Below are 20034 nucleotides of genomic sequence, written 5' to 3'. Positions count from 1 at the left end.
GTGTAGTGACGGCGAGGATGAGGGAAGGGATGAGGAGGAGGCTGAGGCTGAGGGTGCAGATGAGGTGCGGATGAGGTGACGGTCAGGGTGGGGGTGAGGACGGGGCTGAGCGCGGAGCTGCCGAGGGGTGTGGCGGGTGTGCGGGCGCGGGGGTGTCCCTGGCGGGCCGGGCCGGGCCGAGCGGAGCGGATCGGAGCGGAGCTGTCCTTCAGCACCTCGGCAGCGCCGGCCGGGCCGGGCCGCGGCCGTGCCGGTGCCGGCGGAGCGGAGGCAGCGCGCAGGCGCAGCGCTCGCGGCTCCTCAAGGTGTTGGCGGCGCGGCCGAAGATGGCGACAGACTGAGGGCGATGGGGCCGGGCGGCGGCGGCGGCGGGCGCGGCGCGGTCCCGGCACCGCGCCGGGGCAAGCGGAAAGCCGAGTGAGGGCGGCCGGGGCATGCCCGGGGCCGGGACCGGGGCCGGGGCCGGGGCGGGCGGCGGCGGCGGCGGGGCGCGGCGGGGGCGGCGCGGGCATGGCGGCGGTGCGGGGCAGGTGACAGCGGCGGCAGCGCGGCGCTGCCCGCCCGCCGCCCGCGCGCCCCCGGCATGATCCGCGGCGCCTGGATGTCCCCCCGCGGGGGCGCCGCCGGCGGGGCCGTGTGCTGCGCGCCGCGCCGCAGCGACAAGCCGGTGGCCGACCCCGAGCGGGCGCAGAAATGGCGCCTGTCGCTCGCCTCGCTCCTCTTTTTCACCGTGCTCCTCTCCGACCATCTGTGGCTCTGCGCCGGGGCCAAGCTGCGGGCGCGGGAGCGGCCGCGGGGCCGCGGGCCGCGGGCGCTGCTGGCGGCCGAGCCGGCGGGCGGCGGCGGCGGCGGCAGCTGCGAGGCCCTGCTGGGCAACCTGAGCCGCGGCCCCGGCGGGCCCTGCCCCGCCGCCCGCGGGGACCTGGACTCGGCGTGCGCCCGGCTGCTCGCCCCGCAGCGCCCGCGGGCCCCCGGCGCGCCCCTGCGCTCGCCCCCCGCCGCCGCCGCCGCCGCCGCCGCCGCGCCCTTCTTCGCCTCGCCCTCCTCCAAAAGGACCTTCCTGCAGGCTTACTTCAGGAACTTCAACCTCTCCTTTTGTGATACTTACACGATCTGGGACCTGCTGCGGGAGATGGCCGGCCCCGACGGCCTGGACTGCAGCCTGGACAACCTGATGGTGGACCTGGTGGTGGCGGCGGCCGGGGCGCTGGACGGGGAGGCCTGTAGCAGCTGCGTCCAGGCGTACCAGCGGCTGGACCAACACGCTCAGGAAAAATACGAGGAGTTCGACCTCTTGCTGGAGAAGTACTTGCAATCGGAAGAGTACTCGGTCAGATCCTGCCTGACGGACTGCAAGGTACGAGGGGGCGTCCCGGGTGAGCCGGGCCACAGCGGGCTTGGTGGTGTGGGGGTACCGTGGTCCCCCTGCTCTCACACCTGCCTGCAGGCTGGGATCTCCCTCGGCTCCCCAAACCTCTCCTGGCAGTGGTGATGGGACAGGTCTGGAGCCCTTGGGAAAGCTGGGACAGGGTGATGGGACAGAAAAGGCAAAGCAGGACTTGGCCTGAATGAGTGCTCACACATCCCTTCACACCTGTGCACACACAGGCAGCTACTGTCATCCCACTGCCATTCCCAACACCCTGCTCCCAACACAGTCTGAGCACCCAGCTCATGACACTCTACTGCCAGCACCCCAGTCCTGGCACCTCTCCTGACACCCCAATCCCCACATGGCACCTCAATCCAAGTACTTCACTCCTGACACCCCTATCCCTGCTAGCCTTACCCACACCTCTTTCACTGTGCACCCCTGTGCACACAGGGGCTGAGCTGGGACATGTGTGAGGCCCCTCACCTTTGCCTCAGACCTGCTGCTGCTCCTGGGACAGCCCAGGGTTCTTCCTGGCTGTCATTAGACCAGCGGTGACCTGAGATGAACCATGGTGCCAGTGCCCCTTCCCTGTATGCAGCAGCTCTCACACTCTTTCTGCCCAGGGTTGCTGGACTGTGCCTCCCACCTTGGTGTTCCCCCAGTGTCACTGACTCGTCCCCAGCCCCGGGACACAGTCCCTGCTCTGAAAGCTGATGGGTTGGTTGTGTCTCCCAGCATCAGTGGGATCAAGGCTGGTATGGAGCCACCTCCTCTCCCAGATGAGAGTTGAGGTTGGATCTCCATCAAACCCTCAGTGTGGTTCTGCTGGGTGCTCATTCTTACAAACCCGTGGTGCCTCCAGCTTCCACCAGCTCCAAGCTGCCTGGCTCACCTGTGCTCCTTCCAGACATCACCTCTGGGAAGTGCAATGGTCTCTGTAATTAAATGTGCTTCCCTTTCTCAGAGCTGTGTCTTGGGGTGTGTGACAGCATTGTCCCACAGGGATGGTGGCTGAGCTCCCTCCCTGGCAGTGTGACAGGGTTGGCTGCTCCTCTTCTGGGACAGGAGTTTTGAGGGACACTTGGATTTGCAGAGCAGCTCTTGAAGTGATGTTCATGCCCTGGGAAAGTGCAGGAGCAGCACCAGGAGCAGGACTGGGACACTGAGGTGGTGTCTTTCATCAAAGGCACTTTGGTGAGATCCTGGCCACCGCTCCAAGGGTCGCTTTTGTGGGGAGCTGGGTTTGAGCAGGAGCTGGTGCCTGTGTTCTGGCATGGGCCAAGGCAGGTAATTGCAGTCTGCTTCCCAGATTCCCCCTGTGGTTTCCAAGGGATGTGGTATTCAGCCTGCTCTGAGTAGTTTGGTCCTGCTGCTCCACTTCCACAGGGTGCTGTCCATTGTGCTGCTCCTGCTTGCAGGGGCCCAGCAGGATCAGGATCTCTCTGTGCCATGTCTGGTGGAGCATAAATGTTCCAGCTTCAGGCTTAGCTTCCATCTCTGCTGGGAGTCCCAGAGAGAGAAGCAAAAGAGGTGAGAAAATAATTATGTTGGGACTCCAAACTGTGTAGGAACAGAGCTGTGCTTCGATGAGTCTCCATAAATTGTCCCTGGGTTTAACATCCTCGATGGGAGAGCAGGAAATGTGCTGGGGAGATGCAGAGCTGGAGCTAGTGGCAGGACTCGTTCCTCTGAGCTGGTTCTTTGTCACGTCAGTGCATCCTTAGAGCATCTGTGAGCTCCAGCCTTGCATTCCTCAGGCAGCACTTGGGAAGCAACAGGAGGCAGGAGCAGCAGGGACAACCTGTGCACACTCCCCTGAGCCACCCACTGGGAAATTCCCATGGGAGTGCCTGAGCCTGCTCACTCCCACTGGAGCCCTCACAGCTCCTATCCTGAAAAATCAGGCTGCTTTGTTTAAGGCCATTCACTCCATATTTCTGTGTCTTACTCCAGCCTTTCACATCCATGAGGCTCAGCTTTTCCCTCTCAGGGGCTGTTCCCATCTGTGAATTGAAGCTTGTACCAGACCCCTCCAGCACTGTGGTGACAAGTGAGTTTTGGCCTGATTTCGAGTCCTCTGGACTTGAGCAGGGACTACAGTTACTCATTGCCTTGGAAAAATGTGGCTGACAGGATTTTTGAAGCAGTTTGAATTTGTGGTTCCCATCCAGATGCTGGATAATACCTGTTTGTGAGGGATGGCAAGGGTATTGCTTGATGGTGATAACATCTGAGAGCAAATAACAGGAAAACAGCAGAGGAGTGGAGGAAAACAGTGGAATGTGCAGCTTGGCCAGTGTGAGAGCTCCTGCAGAGCCCTCACAGCAGGATTCTGGCTTCAGGAGCTCTGGAGCTGGAGAAACAGGATTTAAATGATAATTCTGGGACATGGGACTGTGGGAGCAGGGCTGAGTGTGGAGGGTTTGTGCTGCATCCCATTCACATCCCTGCCATTCTGGAACAGCAGCTGGGAAATTGAAGATGAGGAGGCACAGCAGCTCAGCTCACCTGCACACAGCCTCCCTCTGCTGAGGCACGGATCCCTCTGGAATTTGGTGTCTAAGAAGTGTGGCTCAGCTGAGAGCTCATAGGGAGCTCTATGGCAGCCACACCACTCTGGTGATTTGGGCTCTTTTTTCCACCTGATTTCAAACAACAGCAACACCAAATCCCAACTGGAGCTGCCAGTTCCTTCCTGTGGCAGCAGGTTTCACCCCAAGATAAAAATTTGGAAGTGTGTAAGTGTTGTATATTGGTTTCAGGAGACACATAATGCCCTGAGAGCATTACAATTATTATAATCATCTTGAGAGCTGCCCTCAGGTTTGGGAAGAAAAACCAAGTCCTGCCAGGAGGTGAAACAGCATCCTGGACATCCCAACCCCAGATCTGTCTATTGGAATAAATCACTTGAGCTCCATTTTCTTCATGCAGGAAAAGCCAAATTTTTATTCACAAAACTTATTTTATAGTTTTCACAGACCTTCTGTACAACATCTATTACCTGGTAGTTTTCTTACTACTTCATTTGTTGGTCAAAAGGTGATTTGTATGTGTTAAGGTTCAAGTTTTTTGCATTTTTCTTTTGTGGGTTCTCATGGAACAGGTCTAATAAGTGCAGGTGCACTTATTTTCCACCCAAAAAAGGTTGTTACATTAACAAACTGTTCATACCCAGATTGTTTTCACATGGGAACTTGCAAAGTACTAGCTGCACTTAGAAGAAATGACAGGCTAGCTATTGATTTAACAGAGCAGGCCTGATTTTATGAGGCGTTTCTTTTATAATTTCTCTACCTGTCTGCAACAGCAGTCTGTGCCCAGAGGTTGGGGAGGACTGGACCAAAGTTCCCCTGGAGATAGGAATCCCATGAAATGGTGGGGTTTGTGTGTAATTCAGCTGCTGAGAGTACTCAGTGCTGAGTGTCATACTGTCCCTTTTTATTTTCTGCTTGGGGGTCATTCCTGGGCAGATCCCACTTTTTCCATGTGTTGTTATTCCTGTGCAGCACCGTCAACTTCCAAATCACCCCTGGAAATGTTTTATTTGTTACTTTTCCAACTAACACCAGAAATCCCTGTGGCTGAGAGACATTAAACCATGAAGATGCACTTCTGGGGTTTATTGCTTGCATTTCCCATTTGGTGGGATTTGGGAGGTCTGACTCCCACAGGGACACTCATGGACAGGGGCACTGGCATCCTGTGACAGGATGGAAGAGATGGAAGTGGATTCACAAGGTCCATCCATCTTCTCAAACACATTTCACCTCATGCTGTGAGGATCTGCCTGCTAACTGCTGGCTGATGGTGCTAGGTAGGGATGATGTGGATAAAAGGTGGCACATGCCTGTGTTTTCCTGAACATGAGAGGGAAAAGTCATTAATTGAGTCAGGAGCAGCTGCTGGCCGCCTCCATCTCGCCTGTTGCTGTGTAACTTGTACCCTTTGTCACTGCAGGACACAGTGAACTCAGTGCACTGAGCAGTTGTGGGGACACTTTGGAGCATCCTCCAAAGGGGCTTGAGGAGGTCTTGGCCTGGGGATGTGAATATTGGACTGGAATATCCATCAGGAAATGTGGGGCAGCAGCAGCACTCAAACTGGAAGCCCAGGCTTTGCAGGGCTCAGTGCAGGGGGAAATCACTGTCCCTCCAAAGCAATGCCCTGAGGGATGCTTAGGGCTCTTTTGTGCCTTTTCCCATCTTTCCAAACAGGAAAAGAGCAGTGTTGCTCCAGCTCAGACACCAGATGAGAGCTTTGCTCATGCCAAGGCAAGCTCTGCATGCTGGCTCCCACCCCAACAGCTCCAAAGTGCCCCTTCCCACCCGTGCTGGGGCAAATCAAGATCTATGGGACAAAGCCCATTAAGGAGTCATTAGGCTGCAAGAAACAAAGCTGTGGAGAGAGAAGGGCTGACAGGCAGGAGGGGGCTGGCAGCAGAGCTGGGCTGGACAGGACCTGTAGCATCTCAGATGTGATTAGATTATCAGGTTTCTCTACACACAAGCCCGTGGTTGTGGGATCTGGTTCTGCACCTCTGGTTTCCCCAGTCCCCTGGCAGGGTAGGATTTCACTCCCGAGGCTTTGCTGGTGTTTCTGTGCCGCTGGTGTGCAGTGATGTGGTGAGAAATGGAGGCTGCTCCTGCTCTGGCATCATCCCTGGCACATCTCACATGGAGCAGGGAGCAAATCCTCAGTGCCCAGGCTCAGCACCCTCTGGGGTCCTGTTTTCTGGCTCTTGTTTAACCAGGAATAGCATCAGCAATCAGCATCCCCACAGAGCATCCCTGCCTGTGGAACATCCTCTGCAAACCTAAGCCTGCTGGCACCAGGAGCTTTGGGAACACCCTGTCTTGGGGTTATCCCAGTGCCAGGGACACCTCTTGGGGGATCCAAAGCAGCATTTCACCTTCACAAAAGTAGCTCAGGTTGAGCTTTTTTGGGCTGGGCTTATCCAAAATGCTGCTATACCTGCTGCACTCCTGCTCTGAGCCTTGCACAGAGGGAAGGTCCCTTGAGAACCAAAGTGGTTTCACCAAAACCTTGTGGTTTTTTAAGGTTACTAAGTTACTTTAGGTTTTTTAAGGTTGCTAAGTTACTTTAGAAGCGAGGCTTCCAGAGAATCTGTGGATGGGTGACTGCAAAGTTGCACCCTGGACTGGTCTCCTGTGGAGCATTTGGTACACCAGGAGCAGCAGGAGGGGAGAGGCTGCTCCCACACACCTGTGGCAGCTCCAGATCTTCTCCACAAGCAGCCTGGCCAGTGAGGTGTTTCATGAGGTGAAAAAAGGTTCCAGAGTGAATTCAAAAGTAATTCCAGCAGGTCAGTGCAGTCATTTGGCAGCTTGAGCAGGAGCACATGCACGAGCTTAGCCAAGTGTGCAGCTCCTTGTTCCCCACCCATTCCATGGGAACAAAGGGAATTTTTTGCAGCCTTGCACAAAGATGTGGTTTAGTTGTATAAATAATTTGGGCCAGAGGACCATGGTGGGTTTGCTCTGCAGGTGCTGTGGCTGCAGCCTCTGGCACACCCCATTCCAGTGCCTTGTGTCAGGTACCTCCTTGATGCTTGAAAACTGAGATCAAGGCTTGGAAAGCAGGAGAAACAAAAGCTGAACTGATGGAAGGAGTTTGCCCCCTGGAATAAAAGATGTAGAGGTGTCAGGAATGTGCCAGTGGGACCTGGGAGGGCTGCAAGCCAGGTGGGAGTGGGGGTGCTTAGATGGTGCTTGGACAGCCCTGAGTTCTGCTTGGGGTGGAGACATCTCAAGCTGCCTGGGAGTGTGTGGTGGGCTGGAGGCTGAACCTACACCAGTGCTGTGGGGTAAATCAGCCTGGGATGGGGTCAGGGTATGAATGGGAGTGATTTATGGGGGATATCGGGTGGTTTTTGGCTGCCTCCTTTGCTCTGGTTGTCTGTCAGTCCTTGTTGTCTGCCTGTCCCCGCCTGTGTCTGTCAGTGGTGCTGCAGGGACAGCCCACAAGTTTCCCAAGGCAGCAGCAGCTCCATGGAGCAACAGGCAGGTTGGCAAATGGTGCAGGGACAGAGAGGGAGGGTGACATCTCTCTCCATCAAACTGTCACCAGTAGCTCCAAGTGCCACAGGCTCCAGTTCCTGCTCTGTGTGCTCCCAGCTGTGCCTGCTGCCATCAGTGCCAGATGCAGGCCTATATTCTTCTCCATGTGTGCCCATCCCTGGGAGCACAGTGGGCACAGGGGCTTCACCAGCAGGCTGGGATGAGCTCCTCAGAGATGCCACCTCAGCAGCTGCAGATGGAAAGCATCCAGCTGCTCTGTGTGGTACAGGAAGGCTCTGGGGGCCAGGAGCTCAGTAGTGCATACAGTGATACCAGCAAAGTGTGAGATCTGGGAAAACAACACAGCCCCCAGCCCCCTTGCTGTGCACATCCCCTGGCACAGGCTGTCTGTGGCCATCCAGATCAGGCTGTCTTGCTGTGCTGCTTTTCCTGCCAGGCAGTGATCCCTGCTCCCCATGGACAGAGGGATCTGCTGGTGCCACGCTGGCACACACATCCCAGGGAGAGCAGCAGCACCTCCTACACCAGCACTGAGAGGTGGGACAGCATGCACTGGGTGTCTGCTTGAGCCCAGCTGGACCTGCCCTCACAAGGGGCTTCACCTGGTCCCTACCTGAGGACAGGATTCTTTTCAGCAGGGAAGGAGCTGTTCTGCCCAGCAGGGATCACACATGGCCTGGCCTGACCCCAGCACTGGGCAGTGCCACGGATCCCACACAGAGAGGGTTTGTCTAAACATCCCACAGCCCCAGGCCTGTCCTAGGGATGCCCCACAGGCTTTTCCTCTGCTGTAGGCTCCAGAGCTGCCCTGCAGGGTGGGAGGCAGGCAGGTGGCAGAGGCAGGGTGTGCTTGGCTGCCGGGGGCTATTCCCGCTGTCCCCGGGATGCCATTAGGATGCGACTCATGCCTGGCTCCACGCAGGAGCTCAGCTCTGCTGTCCTTTGAAGGGCAATGACTCAGGGACAGCAAATCTGTGAATGAGACACAGAGGCTGCCTGGGCAAGAAGTAGCCATCTGTCCACGCTGCTCCAGCCCCATTCCCGTGGGCAGAGCCAGCAGCTGCCTGCCTGGAATGGCTTGCCTGCTTCAGCCTGGCTTCTCTTCCCAGCTCCCGGCTTTTCCTTGGGGCCTCTCTCCCAGCCATGCTCCTGGGGTGTCACAGGAAGAGCAGTGCTGGCAGCATTGGCACCCCCAGATGCTGCCAACGTGGTCACTCTGTTCAAAAAGCAGCATGAAATGGCCTCACCTGGCAAGGATTTGCTCTTCCAGAGCCCTGCCTGTGCCAGCATCCTGCTGTTCCTGGTCCTGGCTGGAGAAGGAAATGCCACCTGCCCTGCTCATCCTCTTGGGAGTAACAGATACACGTGTTTGGCTGGAATCTCATCCCTGCATGGCAGCTCTGCAGCACTGCTGGTGGGTGGAGGCTGTGGATGGACAGGAGAGAAGGTAGAGCTGGAGAGGGGGGCTGGAAGTGGCTGGATTGGGGGTTTTCCTGGTGAGAGGTGTGCCAGCTCCTGGGTTTGCACAGATCAGGGAGCCTGGAACACCCTGAGCCCACAGGTACCAGTCCCAAGCATTCCCCACTGCTGGTGGCTACAGAGGGAGAGGAGGAGAGTGGAATTTTCTTGGAATTTTCTGAATGGCCGCAGTTTGGGAAGGACTGACCAGTGCTGGCAGAACAGGAGCTGTGTTTGTGTCTTTAATGTAATGAGTTCAAGCCCCTTCAGACCTGGGCATCTCCCTGACCTGCTCTTGGTCTTTAGTGTCATGTTCCTTGGAGCTGGTTGTGGAGAGGAGGAATCCACAGGGGTCTCTGCCTGTGTGTGCAGGGAGCTGTGTTTTCCTGCCGTGCTGTGTTGCTTGTCATCATTCCTTTTTCTCCTGTTCAAATGAGACTGCCAGGAGGCACCAGGAGCTCTGGGGTGGCAGCCTGGCTCAGAGTGTGGTCCTGGGACTGCTCTCCAGACACTCCTTGCTCTTGGGAATGCAGGGGAAGCACTTCCACTCTGTGGAGCATCAGGGACAGGCTGGACAGCCCCAGCCTGGCCTGAGGGCAGGGATGGGTTTCCCTGCAGCAGTGCTTCCCTTGGGATTCTCTGGCTGAGCTCCTGCCTGCTGCTCACCACAGAGCCTGAGAGCTGTCCTGGGCTGTCCTCCCTGCAAGGGAGCAGGAGGTTTCTGCAAGTGCTGTTCAGCCAGGGAGAGAAAAGCAGAGGCTGTAGCTCTCAGGGCTGACATGAGCCGTGGTCTGTTGTGTGTCTCCAGCAGTAGGAGCTGCCAGGAGTGCTGATAAGCATCTCATAATCATCTTTGCTTGCATTTAAGGGACCTGTGGGCACAAGTTGAGGTGGATGCAAGACCCAGCATGAGCATGGAAAACTGAACTTCCCTGTGACCGTGGAGGGTGCCCAGGAGCTGGGATGCTCCTGTCTCCTTGCTGTTTGCTCCATGAGGGAGTGGAGATGGGCCTGATCCTGCTGCTTGCCCATCTCTGTGGGGTGCAGAAGGATGACATGAGGGACCAGGTTCCTCCTGCTGCCTCATACCCTGTCCCATTGCCACTGAAGCCAAGTGGCACCTCACAGGATGCTGTGCAGGGGGCTCCTGGCCAAGTACAGGATTGGGCTGTTCCATAGGCATTGGATGCCTGCTGTTACAAGCCCTTGCTGGGCTGGACACTCACACCATCCTGAGAACAATTCTCCAGCCTCACCATTTCCTTGGAAGGGGGATGAGCAAAGAAACTTCTCCCTTGCCCCCATCACTGGTGGGTAATTTATGGCTCGTGGCACTGAAGTGTCTCGCCTTTATTTTTTTATATCCTATCTAATGTAACAGGATGTTCTCATTAGCTGTATAAATGTTTAATCCACTTTTGAATCCTGTTAAGCCCCTGGCTGCAGCAGGACCTAATGGGAGTGAATTCCTCAAGCCATCCTAATGGATTGCAGGGACCTCACTTTCCCTCTGTCCCCAACTCCATCGTGTTCAGCTTCAGTTTTGCAGAGGTCTTTAATTACTTTTTAAGTCCTTGGGCTGGTAGGATGGGCTGGTATCTGACCCACTGGGGGCTGGCAGGTGAGGATTGTATAGGATGGAGCTGCTGGAGCAAGTCCTGAGGAGGCCACAGAGCTGCTCCAAGGGTAGGAGCCCCTCTGGAGCCAGGCTGGGAGAGATGGGGGTGCTCACCTGGAGAAGAGGAGACTCCAGAGAGACCTTAGAGCCCCTTCCAGTGCCTAAAGGAGCTCCAGGGGAGGTGGAGAGGAACCTGGGACAAGGGATGGAGAGACAGGACACAGGGAATGGCTTCCCACTGCCAGAGGGCAGGGATGGATGGGATATTGGGAAGAGCTTTCCTCAGAGTGTGGTGACACCCTGGAACTGGAGGCCTGGCCTCCCCTCTTCCACCTTGGGGCATGGCCATGTGGTGTCACAAGGACAGAGCCCTCCAGATGCCAGGGAGAGCTGCTCTCTCCCTGGCCACCAGCTGTTTGTCCCTGTCTCCTGGTGTCCACCCCCTTCCCACACAAACTTCCACACTCCAGGTGGCCTCACCTTCCTGACAAGCTGCTCTTCTCTTCTCAAGCCCAGCCAAGACCCTTTTTGAAAGGGGAGCACAGAGCAGCAGCCTGGATTAACTGCAGCCTGGGAATGCAGGTCCCCCTGGCCTCACTGTGATCCTGGGCTGGCACCCTGGGACAGGGACTGGCTGTGCCTGGGGTCTGGCAGCAGTGCCCATGGGCAGCCCACCATGGCTGGGCCACCCTGTCCCAGACCCTGCCAGGGAATTCACAATGCCAGGGCTCCCACCCAGGATGTGAGGAGGGGGGACTGAACAGCATCAGGAATGCTGGGATGAGAGCTCCAGTCTGTGAGCAGAGCACTGTCACCCCCTGCTCACCCCCCTTGGGGAGAGGATGCATCTACCCCGAGGTGGAGTTTGATAATGAAATGGAAATGTTCTGTGGGAATTGGGATGTTTGTAGCAGTGGTCTGGGATCAAGGGCCTCTTGCAATGGGCTGGGGGCTGTAGGAGGGGTCAGGGCTGGGTGGCTGGACAGGAATAACCTCCAGGCAGAGCCCAGCCTGCACTGGGAACAGTGGGAGCTGTGGTGGGAGGGAAAGGGCTGCAGACACTGCTGGGCAGGGACATGGAGCAACTGTGACATGCATGGAGACAGGCACTGGCTGTGGGAGGCAGGAGGGCCTGGCAGTGGTCACTGCCTTCCTGTCCATCCAGCTGTGCCATTAATTACTGTCATTAATCAACAGGCACAGGCACATGGCCATGTGGGGTTGCCATGTTCTCTGTCCCCTCAGCACAGGAGCTGTCAGAGGTGTCCAAAGCAAGTCCCCAAGCTCTGCTCTTCCAGGGAATGCTTCCTGCTTTGGTGCAGCCACGAGCACAAGCTCTTCCTCCTGGCCTTGTTCCAAGGGCAGGGTGGCATCTGCTGGGATCAGACCAGGCTTTCCCTGGGCTCTGCACACAGCAGCCCTTGGTGCCATGAGCAGATGAGCAAGGCCAGGAGGCTGTGCCTGTGGTGTCTGTCCCCTGAGAGCATTCCCAGGGCTGGGAGCTGGCACTGCCACCCCCAGCCCATCACCTGTGGGTGGTTGCAGAGGCAGGTTGGGGTGCTGGTTCTCCTTTCCTTCCCCACTCCAGTCCTTCCCAAGGCATGTGTTGAGCTGCCTGATGTTGTGACATAGTGTGACAGTTGCTGCCTGAGCCTTGAGTGTGTCAGGTGTGTGGGGGTCACACTTAAAACTATTTTCTCTTAATTTTGACCGATGAGCACCTGGGGCATTGTGTGTCTCAGACTGGGTTTGAGTGGCTTAGAGGGGGAAATTTGGGCTTTTCCCTCTGAAAGAAGGAGCATTCACACAGTCTCTTTAATCCAAGAACTGGGAATTAAAGCTAAAATGCTTTCTTTTTAAAATGAAAACTGGAAGTTTTAAACTTTAAAACTATCAGCTGCTTCATCAGGTGGTTGAATGGTGAGTGGGTAGCTTGGACAATTTACTTCCAAGTAATTTGGAAGTGACTTCATGACTCAGGTGAAAGGATATGGTGTGGTCCTGTGGGATGTAGGTGGGAAGGCACAGTTTGGGAGCACAGGGGATGACATTCCATTGCCCAGGACCTTTCTGGAGGATCAGCCTGGTCAGTGCCAGACCTGGACCCATCTGTGCCCAGAACAACACACAACATCAGGATGCAAACTGGTGTCATGGGTGAGATGGCTGGGGGAGAACTTCTGGGCAAACCAGCCCTGGACAGGAGCAGACTGTAGGGTAATGCAGAGCCTGGAATGGGCACGTGCCAGCCAGCCCAGCAGCTCTGTGTGGAGTTTCCAGTGATGTTTGAGGAACACCCACTCCAGTTGGGATTCCCACCAGTGCCATTCCCTGCAGCCTGTGTGCATCCATCCCCATTCCCCCATCCCATCCGTGTCCCAGGCATTCCTGCTGGCAGCTCCATCCCTGTGCCCTCTGGAGCTGGGTACAATGTGCATCCATCCCCATTCCCCCATCCCATCCATGTCCCAGGCATTCCTGCTGGCAGCCCCATCCCTGTGCCCTCTGGAGCTGGGCACAATGGGCAGAGGCTCCCCTGGTTGGGAAACGGAGGAGCTGCGGCTCCAGGGCTGTCATCGCCAGGCAAAAGGCAACTTTATATTAAAAATGAAGGAAAAACAATACAAATCCCATAATCCTGTCCAGTTGTTGAGGTTTAGGGTTGGGTTGGTGTTTTTGGTCTCCTCTCTCCTAACCCAGAGCATGTGAATGTGTCAAGGCAGGGATAACAACTCCAGAACTATCAAAGAAACCAAAAATCAGCTGTTCCAGAGATGATGTTGGAACAGCCCATAGCAAGGAGAATTTTAAAAAAGCCTAAAAGAAGCTGGTTTAAAGCTCCACATTGTTACTGTCTGAGTTAATTGAATACAGTGGTAATTGGACATTGCAGATGTGTTTGTGACTCCTCCTGGCTGGCCCTGGACCTCAGTATTCCCTTAATCCTCTGCCATCCAGGGGGGCTCTTCTCTCCCCCCCAGCCTGTCCTGCTTCCCGTGCTGCATCCTCATGTGCCAGAGCTTGGAGAGCTGCCCGAGCGGCTCATTAGCAGTGCTCATTTCCCTGTGTCCAAGATTAATGAGGCACAGCCACTCCAGATGCTCCTCTCAGACCAGGATGGAAATGTGAGTCCCAGGAAGTGCTCTGGGAGGGGAGGGGGCTGCTGCAGGCTGGGGTCTGGCAGGGATCTTTCATCCCATCCCTGCTGGGAGCTGGGTGCACCCAGTGAGAAGAGGGAAAGGAGGAGAGTCATGATGGCAGAGCCCAACTTCCAGAGTGATCCTCACCTCTGGTCCAAGCACATCCCAGGACTCCTTCTGAGGTTATTTTGTAGGGAAAATCTCCCTATTTCCCTCTCTGCCTTCCAGGCTGCATCTCCCCCTTCCAGAGAAGTGGATTTTGGGCTGGGCATGCTGCCCCAATCCCTGCCACTAATTAATGAGAAGGGTTAATTATGTTTGTGCCATTAGCAGGATTTTCCTTGGGGGAACTTCCCAAGCATTGATTCCTGTTCAGATGGGAAAACAACAGTTTGTTTTGTTAATTACAGCTGGCATTCCCAGTGGGCATCCAAGCTATCCCAAACACTGCATCCTCTGCAGTGCTGGTGTGTCCTGAGAATGCTGCTCCATTCCTGCTCCTTGGTTCTCCCAAAATGTAGCTGGGATGGTTCCACAGCAGTGCCAGTGTTTCCAACATACTGGCAGCAACTGGAATGGCCTTGAAGTGCCCACATTTGTGCAGAAATCCTAAGGACCCAGAAAGACTTTGGAAAAGCTGCTTGGTGGGGAATGCTGTCCTGGTGCTGCCAGGAGACAGAGGGAATAGTGCAGGCAGGGAAGAACTCCCATTTGGCACAGAATTCCCAGTGAAAGCTCCATCCCTCTGACTGCTGCTGCATGAGCAGACAGCCTAATTCACTATTAGAAATCCAATTCATTTTGGGTTTTTTTAATGTCTTTTAGGATGAGGTTTTTCATCCCACCTCCAAAATTCCAATGTGGACAGATAGCCTGTCCTCTTCCTTCTGTATAAATCAGGTCTGTGAAGTTGGCTCCTTTCCTAGGCACCCAAATTCTGTGTGCTTCCTCAGAGTCATGCAGCCAGTCCTCCAGAGCTAAAAATGCAGGAAGAGGGCACCAAATTGGAGCTATTTTGGAGCTGAGGTCACTTTAATTTACTTGGCCAGGCTGGAGATCTGCCAAAAGCCAAACCAGAACGGCAGGAACACTGATTGCAACCCAACCCGCTTCCTGAAGAATCCAGAGAGGGAGAGGATGGAAACCAGGGAGCTTTCCTACTTGATCTAAGCAGGGAACAAATTTCTTCCTGTCCTAAATTCTCACATGTCCTTTTTAACAGCAGAATTAAGGAGGCTGTGTGGGGTAAGCTTGGGGATACCAAAACCTTGAGCATCCCAGGGAATTTGCTCCTTGTCTGTGACATGGATCTCTGTGGGTGAGTGATGGGAGGACACTGGGATCTCACCTGTGTCTCAGCCTGATCCCAGTGGAGTGGGAGAGCTCTGTTGGACCAGCAGGTCTTGGATGTGTCTGTTTGTGAGTACACACAGGCAGTTTCCATCCTGCAGAGCTGCAGGAATTCCTGCTGCAGCACCTGGAGGATCTGCCACAAGGGAATGGCAAGGGCTGCCTGGGGTCAGTGCTTCCCTCAGGGGCAAAGGGAAGGAAGAATGGAAGGCAGCCAGGGAATCCTAGTTCAGGTTCTGCATGAGTGCTCCAGCTCTGCCCTCGCTGGTGGTATCACCAGCTCCTTGCAGTGCCTCCTTCCATATTTTCATTAAATTCATGGATGTGTGGGTGACCCTGATGGGGTCTTCCCTGATGAGAATCATCACAAACATTTTAGGAGGGATATTTGTGGATCCACGCAGAGCCTGCTTGTTCTGTTTCCATATGAGAGCAGGATGAACCCAAAGTAGTTCGGGAAATCTCCTCCTCCAGCTGCCTTTTCCACCCAAATCTGGAGCTGGGACAGCTCAGGTGACGCCCACAATCCTCTGCTGGATCACTCAGTGTAGCCTCCATGCCTGGCTGCATGTGAGCCCAGGTGGGAGCTGGGATGTGACTGGATCTGGGAAGCAGCGTGGGAGAGTCGGAGCTGGGAAGGAGACTGGCAGGAAATGGGAGTGAGTAAATCAGCCCAGCTCGCCTGAGTTGTGACTAAAGGGGGAGCGTGAGACATCTGCAAATATTAGAGATGTGTAAACACGGAGCAGGGAGAGGGAATGGTGGAAGGAATGATTGAAGGGAGTGAACTTTTGGATGGAAAAATGTAGGTCAAGTATGAAGGAAAACTTGTAGGCAGCGAGATAAGTGCTGTAAAACAACCTCCTTGGGAGACACGAGGAAGTCCCACTGATGGAGATGCTTATCCTAAGGCAGATGAGGGCTGGAAAAGAGGCTGAGCTGGAGGGATGGATTTAGGGTATCCATCCCAGATGGGGCTGGGTGCAACAGTGATATCCATCCAGCTTCTTGTGTGTTCATAATTCCCCTTTAAACTGCAGGCTGGTTGTGGCTGCAGTTTAATCCTGAAAACTTCATGGCTTTGGGGGGAATTCACCCACCTGACATCAGCCAGTTCAAATTCAAGCAGGTCATCCACACCAGCTGTCCAAAATCCTGGATGGTCACCAGGGGAAGGAGAAGCTCATCCAGCCACTCTCTGCCAGATGCTCCAAGGGTTAGGCTGTTCTCAGGACACCCTCTCCTTGTTGCTCTAAAGGCACCCCAAATAATTAAGGTAATTAATAAGGCCTCTGTCTGTTTTGCTCCACATTACACTGGAGTGTGTCTGGAGCATGTGGGAATAACAGCATCATGTCCAGGCAGGGATTGGAATAAGGATATGGCCTGTCTGAATACATGCTGGGCAGTCAGTTTGTGCTTTGGAGCCCACTGTACACCCTCTGGGCACTGCTGCAGTGGGGGTGGTGGCCCCTCTGGAGCATGGCCTCCTCCTCCTCGCTTCTAGGGAATCAGCTCGGGCAGATCATGCAGCCATAGCATGGTTTGGGTTTGAAGGGACCTTAAACCCATCCTGTCCCACCTCCTGCCACAGGCAGGGACACCTTCCACTATCCCAGGGTGCTCCAAACCCCATCCAGCCTGGCCCTGGACACTTCCATGTTCAGGGATGCAGATCCAGACCTGGAAACTCTCCTGCTTGTGCCCCCACACTCTGCAGTCATTCCCTCCTCTGGAGCCACTCCACTGTGTCCCAGTAATTAACATCCAACAGGATAAGGAGAACAAGCACCTGCATTCTCACATCCCAGGGGCCAGCCCTGCCCACAGTGCTGGGACTGCTCCAAAATGTTCACTCCATAAATTGTGTCCTGGTGCCCATTAAACTTTTTGGGATGAAAGTTTCACCAAAGCTAACACAATTCTGTGAAAATTCTGCCTTTCATGATTTGGCATTTTACAGGAAAAAAAAAAAAAAAAAACCAACAAACTAAAATAACTTGCCAAGAATTTCCCAACCAGCTTTAATCCTGACACCACCGTGGGCCAAAGAAACAATGATAAGGATCTATGAAAAACATGGGGAAACAAAGAAGTGATGGGTTTAAAGCCTCCAGAAAATGAAAATGCAGCTGGAAGGCAGAGCAGGGGGTTTCTCTGAGCATGCAGAGGAGGGAAACTCATTCCCTTTGAATCACAGGGAGCCCTTTCTAGCTGGTTTCAAAGGAAGTTGGATGTGGCCATGGAATGACCATGGTGCTGTCACTCGTGCCCTCATGAGTTCATGGATGAGCTGGAAGTGCCCTGGGTCTCTTGCAGCCTGAGGAATCATGCACACCAGGAGAAATGGGAGCTCTCCCTCCCTGTCTGCTGCAGCCAGTGGAGACAAACAATCCCCCATGCCTGATGCTGGGGAAATGAGGGAAATTTGGGAATATGGTTGAAACTGAGCCAACTGGGCTATGCCCTGCTGTCTGCTATGGGCACAAGCTCACAGAGGCTGGAAGGGAAGAGGGGAACCCAGTACTGGACAGGCAGGGAATGTGGCACAGCCTTGCAGTCACAGCTGAACCCCCAGGCTGCTCTTCCTTCTGGAAATGTTGCCAAGTACAGCTTGAAGTATCAGAAAGGTGAACAGAGCACACGGAGACACCTGCACTACTGGTACATCCCAGTGCCAGAACATCCATGGAAAATGAACAAGTTTCCCCCTTCAGCCAAAAGAAATGGCACAGCAGAAGTTCCAAATGTCAGGGAATTGGGAACCTCTCCCAGGACTTGGTGGGGAAGGTGAGGAAGGTGGTATTTGGTGGCAGAGAGGGACAAGCCTGAGGTGCAGTGGCTGCATGTGCTGCATCCCAGCTGCTTCTGTCCAGCAGCTTTTCCAGCAGGAAATTTCCAGTAAAGACCAGCCCATGATGTGTTCTGCTGTCCCGTGTCCAGAGCTCATGGGGGCCAAAGCACTTTAGAGGAGGTGAGAATCTTCCCCAGGAGAGCAGTGGGATGTCTTGGGGATGAGGAGGACACTCTGGGCCGGGTGATAAGCAGTGTTTGTATTTTTGTGTGACAAACTGAGCTCTCGGGTCGCTGATGTTAGCAGAATCTGTCACGATGCCTGTCTGTAGGGGACATTATTCCATGTGGTAATTAGCTTTATTTTCGTGGTGGATTTAGCTGGATAGACGAATTCCACCATTGTTACACTCCAGTGGATTGTTTGGATCCAACAAATGACCCCAACACACATTTCCCACAAGAGCTAGGAGCTCTCCCGTCCCCTGCCACCCTGCGGTGCTCCAGCTGTCCCAGTGCTTGGGAAGTGACGTGTCCCTGTCCATGCTGTCCCCCAGGCTGTCTACAAGGCGTGGCTGTGCTCCGAGTACTTCAACGTGACCCAGCAGCAGTGCCGGCAGCGGATCCCATGCAAGCAATACTGCCTGGAGGTGCAGACCAGGTGCCCCTTCGTGTTACCGGACAATGATGAGCTGATCTATGGAGGTTTGCCTGGCTTCATCTGTACGGGTAAGGAGGGCCGGGCTCACACCGGGCACAGGGGGGTGATGGTGAGCCTTGGCGAATTTCCAAGCCACTCCCCGCGTTTGGAAGGATTGCCGGGGTGGAGTGGGAGGAGGGGCAGCGTGGAAACTGCCTGATGCCAAAATGTGGCCATGCCAAGGCTACGGGGGTAAGGGGTTAATGGGGGCACAGCAACATCTCAGCCCAGGAGGCGAAAGTCCTACCTCTGAAAGCTAAAGCATAGAGGGAGCTGCAGGTGATGGATTAAAGCAGGGTGGGGATATTTTACCACTGTGAGCAGGATTTGGGGAGCCCCGAGCTCGCCTTGCTGGTGTGTGCAGGCTCACACATGCTGGGGGCTGTGCCAGGGGGTGTCTGGATGTCAGAACCATCTCAGGTGTGCCAGTCCCACAGCTGGTGGGCACCAGGGCTCGCTTTCTCCTCAGTGTCCTGCTGACCCCTCCTCTGCTCCCTTCCTCCCTGCAGGGCTGCTGGAGAACCAGCTGCCCGACGAGGAGGCCAAGTGCTGCGAGGTGCAATGGGACTCCTGCGAGCACCCCTCAGACAGCAACGAGGACACATCCCCCAAATCCACGGCGTCAGAGTCGCTCCATTTCCACCGCCACGACCCCCACCTCCATCACCAGAGGCAGAACCACTACCACCTCTACCACCACCACCACCACCAGTACCACCAGTACCACCAGCCTCGCTCCCCGTCCTTGCTGCCGGTCTCTGCGGGGTCTCGCCTCGGCAGCAGCAGGATCAGACTGTGCGTGCTGGTCCTGATGCTCCTCCACACCATGGTGTCCTTCTCGAGCGTGCACGGCGGCGCCGGGGGGCTCGGCCTGGAGGCCCCGCCCGCCCTGGAGGAGAGCGTGGCCCGGGACGAGTGACACAGAGGGCAGAGCCGACCTCCAAGGAGAACGCCAGATCTTTTCCCATAAGGGGGGCACATGCTATTCCTCCAATGGGAGGCACGGGGTTGGGGGTGGCACTCGCGCACCCCCGCACATCCCCCAAGAGCTGCTCGCGCGGGGCATCCCCGTGGGGAAGAGTCTCTAACGCGCACAGGGCTGCGGGACCCGGCGCCAGAAGGGTTCGGGCAGGGCCAGCATTCCCGGCCCCGCAGGCGCCGGGAGGGCAGGAACGGCACGGAGGCGGGGGGACCGAGGGGAGGGGTCCCTGGGAATCGAAGGGTGTCCCCGTGGGACTGCCGGGTGTCCCCCGGCCGCTGCCGCGAGTGCCTTGAGTGCCCGCGCCTCCCCCGCCCGCGCCGTGCCGAGGTTGGACGGTCAGCCCAGCCCTGGTTCCTTTTCTCCTGGGTGTGAATGCCGAGGGAGCAGGCGGAGGGGCAGCACCTCCCGGCACAGCCTGGCCCACTCCTGTCCCAGGGAAAAGCCGCTGGGGCTCGGGGCAGAGCCGCCCTGGTGGGGCGCAGTGTCCTCAGCGCGGCGCTGCCTCGCTGGTGGCGTTTGGGGACAGGAGTGGGACGCTGTGACGCTGCACTGTGGTACCACTCGGGGTTGGTCTCAC

General features: G+C 55.9%; 1 protein-coding gene across 1 annotated transcript; it reads left to right on the top strand.

The window, feature by feature from the left end:
- The first annotated feature begins 583 nt into the window (after nucleotides 1-583).
- On the top strand, nucleotides 584-19395 carry NALF2 (NALCN channel auxiliary factor 2). Its single transcript, XM_058032968.1, has 3 exons — nucleotides 584-1357; nucleotides 18333-18504; nucleotides 18985-19395. The coding sequence occupies exons 1-3, from the start codon at nucleotides 584-586 to the stop codon at nucleotides 19392-19394; spliced, it is 1356 nt and encodes a 451-aa protein (XP_057888951.1). The 3' UTR covers nucleotide 19395.
- Nucleotides 19396-20034: the final 639 nt, after the last annotated feature.

The sequence above is a fragment of the Melospiza georgiana genome, chromosome 12 (genome assembly GCF_028018845.1).
Source record: "Melospiza georgiana isolate bMelGeo1 chromosome 12, bMelGeo1.pri, whole genome shotgun sequence".
NCBI classification, from domain to species: domain Eukaryota; kingdom Metazoa; phylum Chordata; class Aves; order Passeriformes; family Passerellidae; genus Melospiza; species Melospiza georgiana.
This window is presented reverse-complemented; position numbering and strand designations above follow the sequence as displayed.

Excerpts from the sequence above, each read along its gene's own strand:
- NALF2 (XM_058032968.1), top strand. The coding sequence starts at position 584 with ATGATCCGCGGCGCCTGGATGTCCCCCCGCGGGGGCGCCGCCGGCGGG. Across the intron at positions 1,358-18,332 it reads CCTGCCTGACGGACTGCAAG|GCTGTCTACAAGGCGTGGCT; the intron begins GTACGAGGGGGC and ends GCTGTCCCCCAG. Across the intron at positions 18,505-18,984 it reads GCCTGGCTTCATCTGTACGG|GGCTGCTGGAGAACCAGCTG; the intron begins GTAAGGAGGGCC and ends TCCTCCCTGCAG.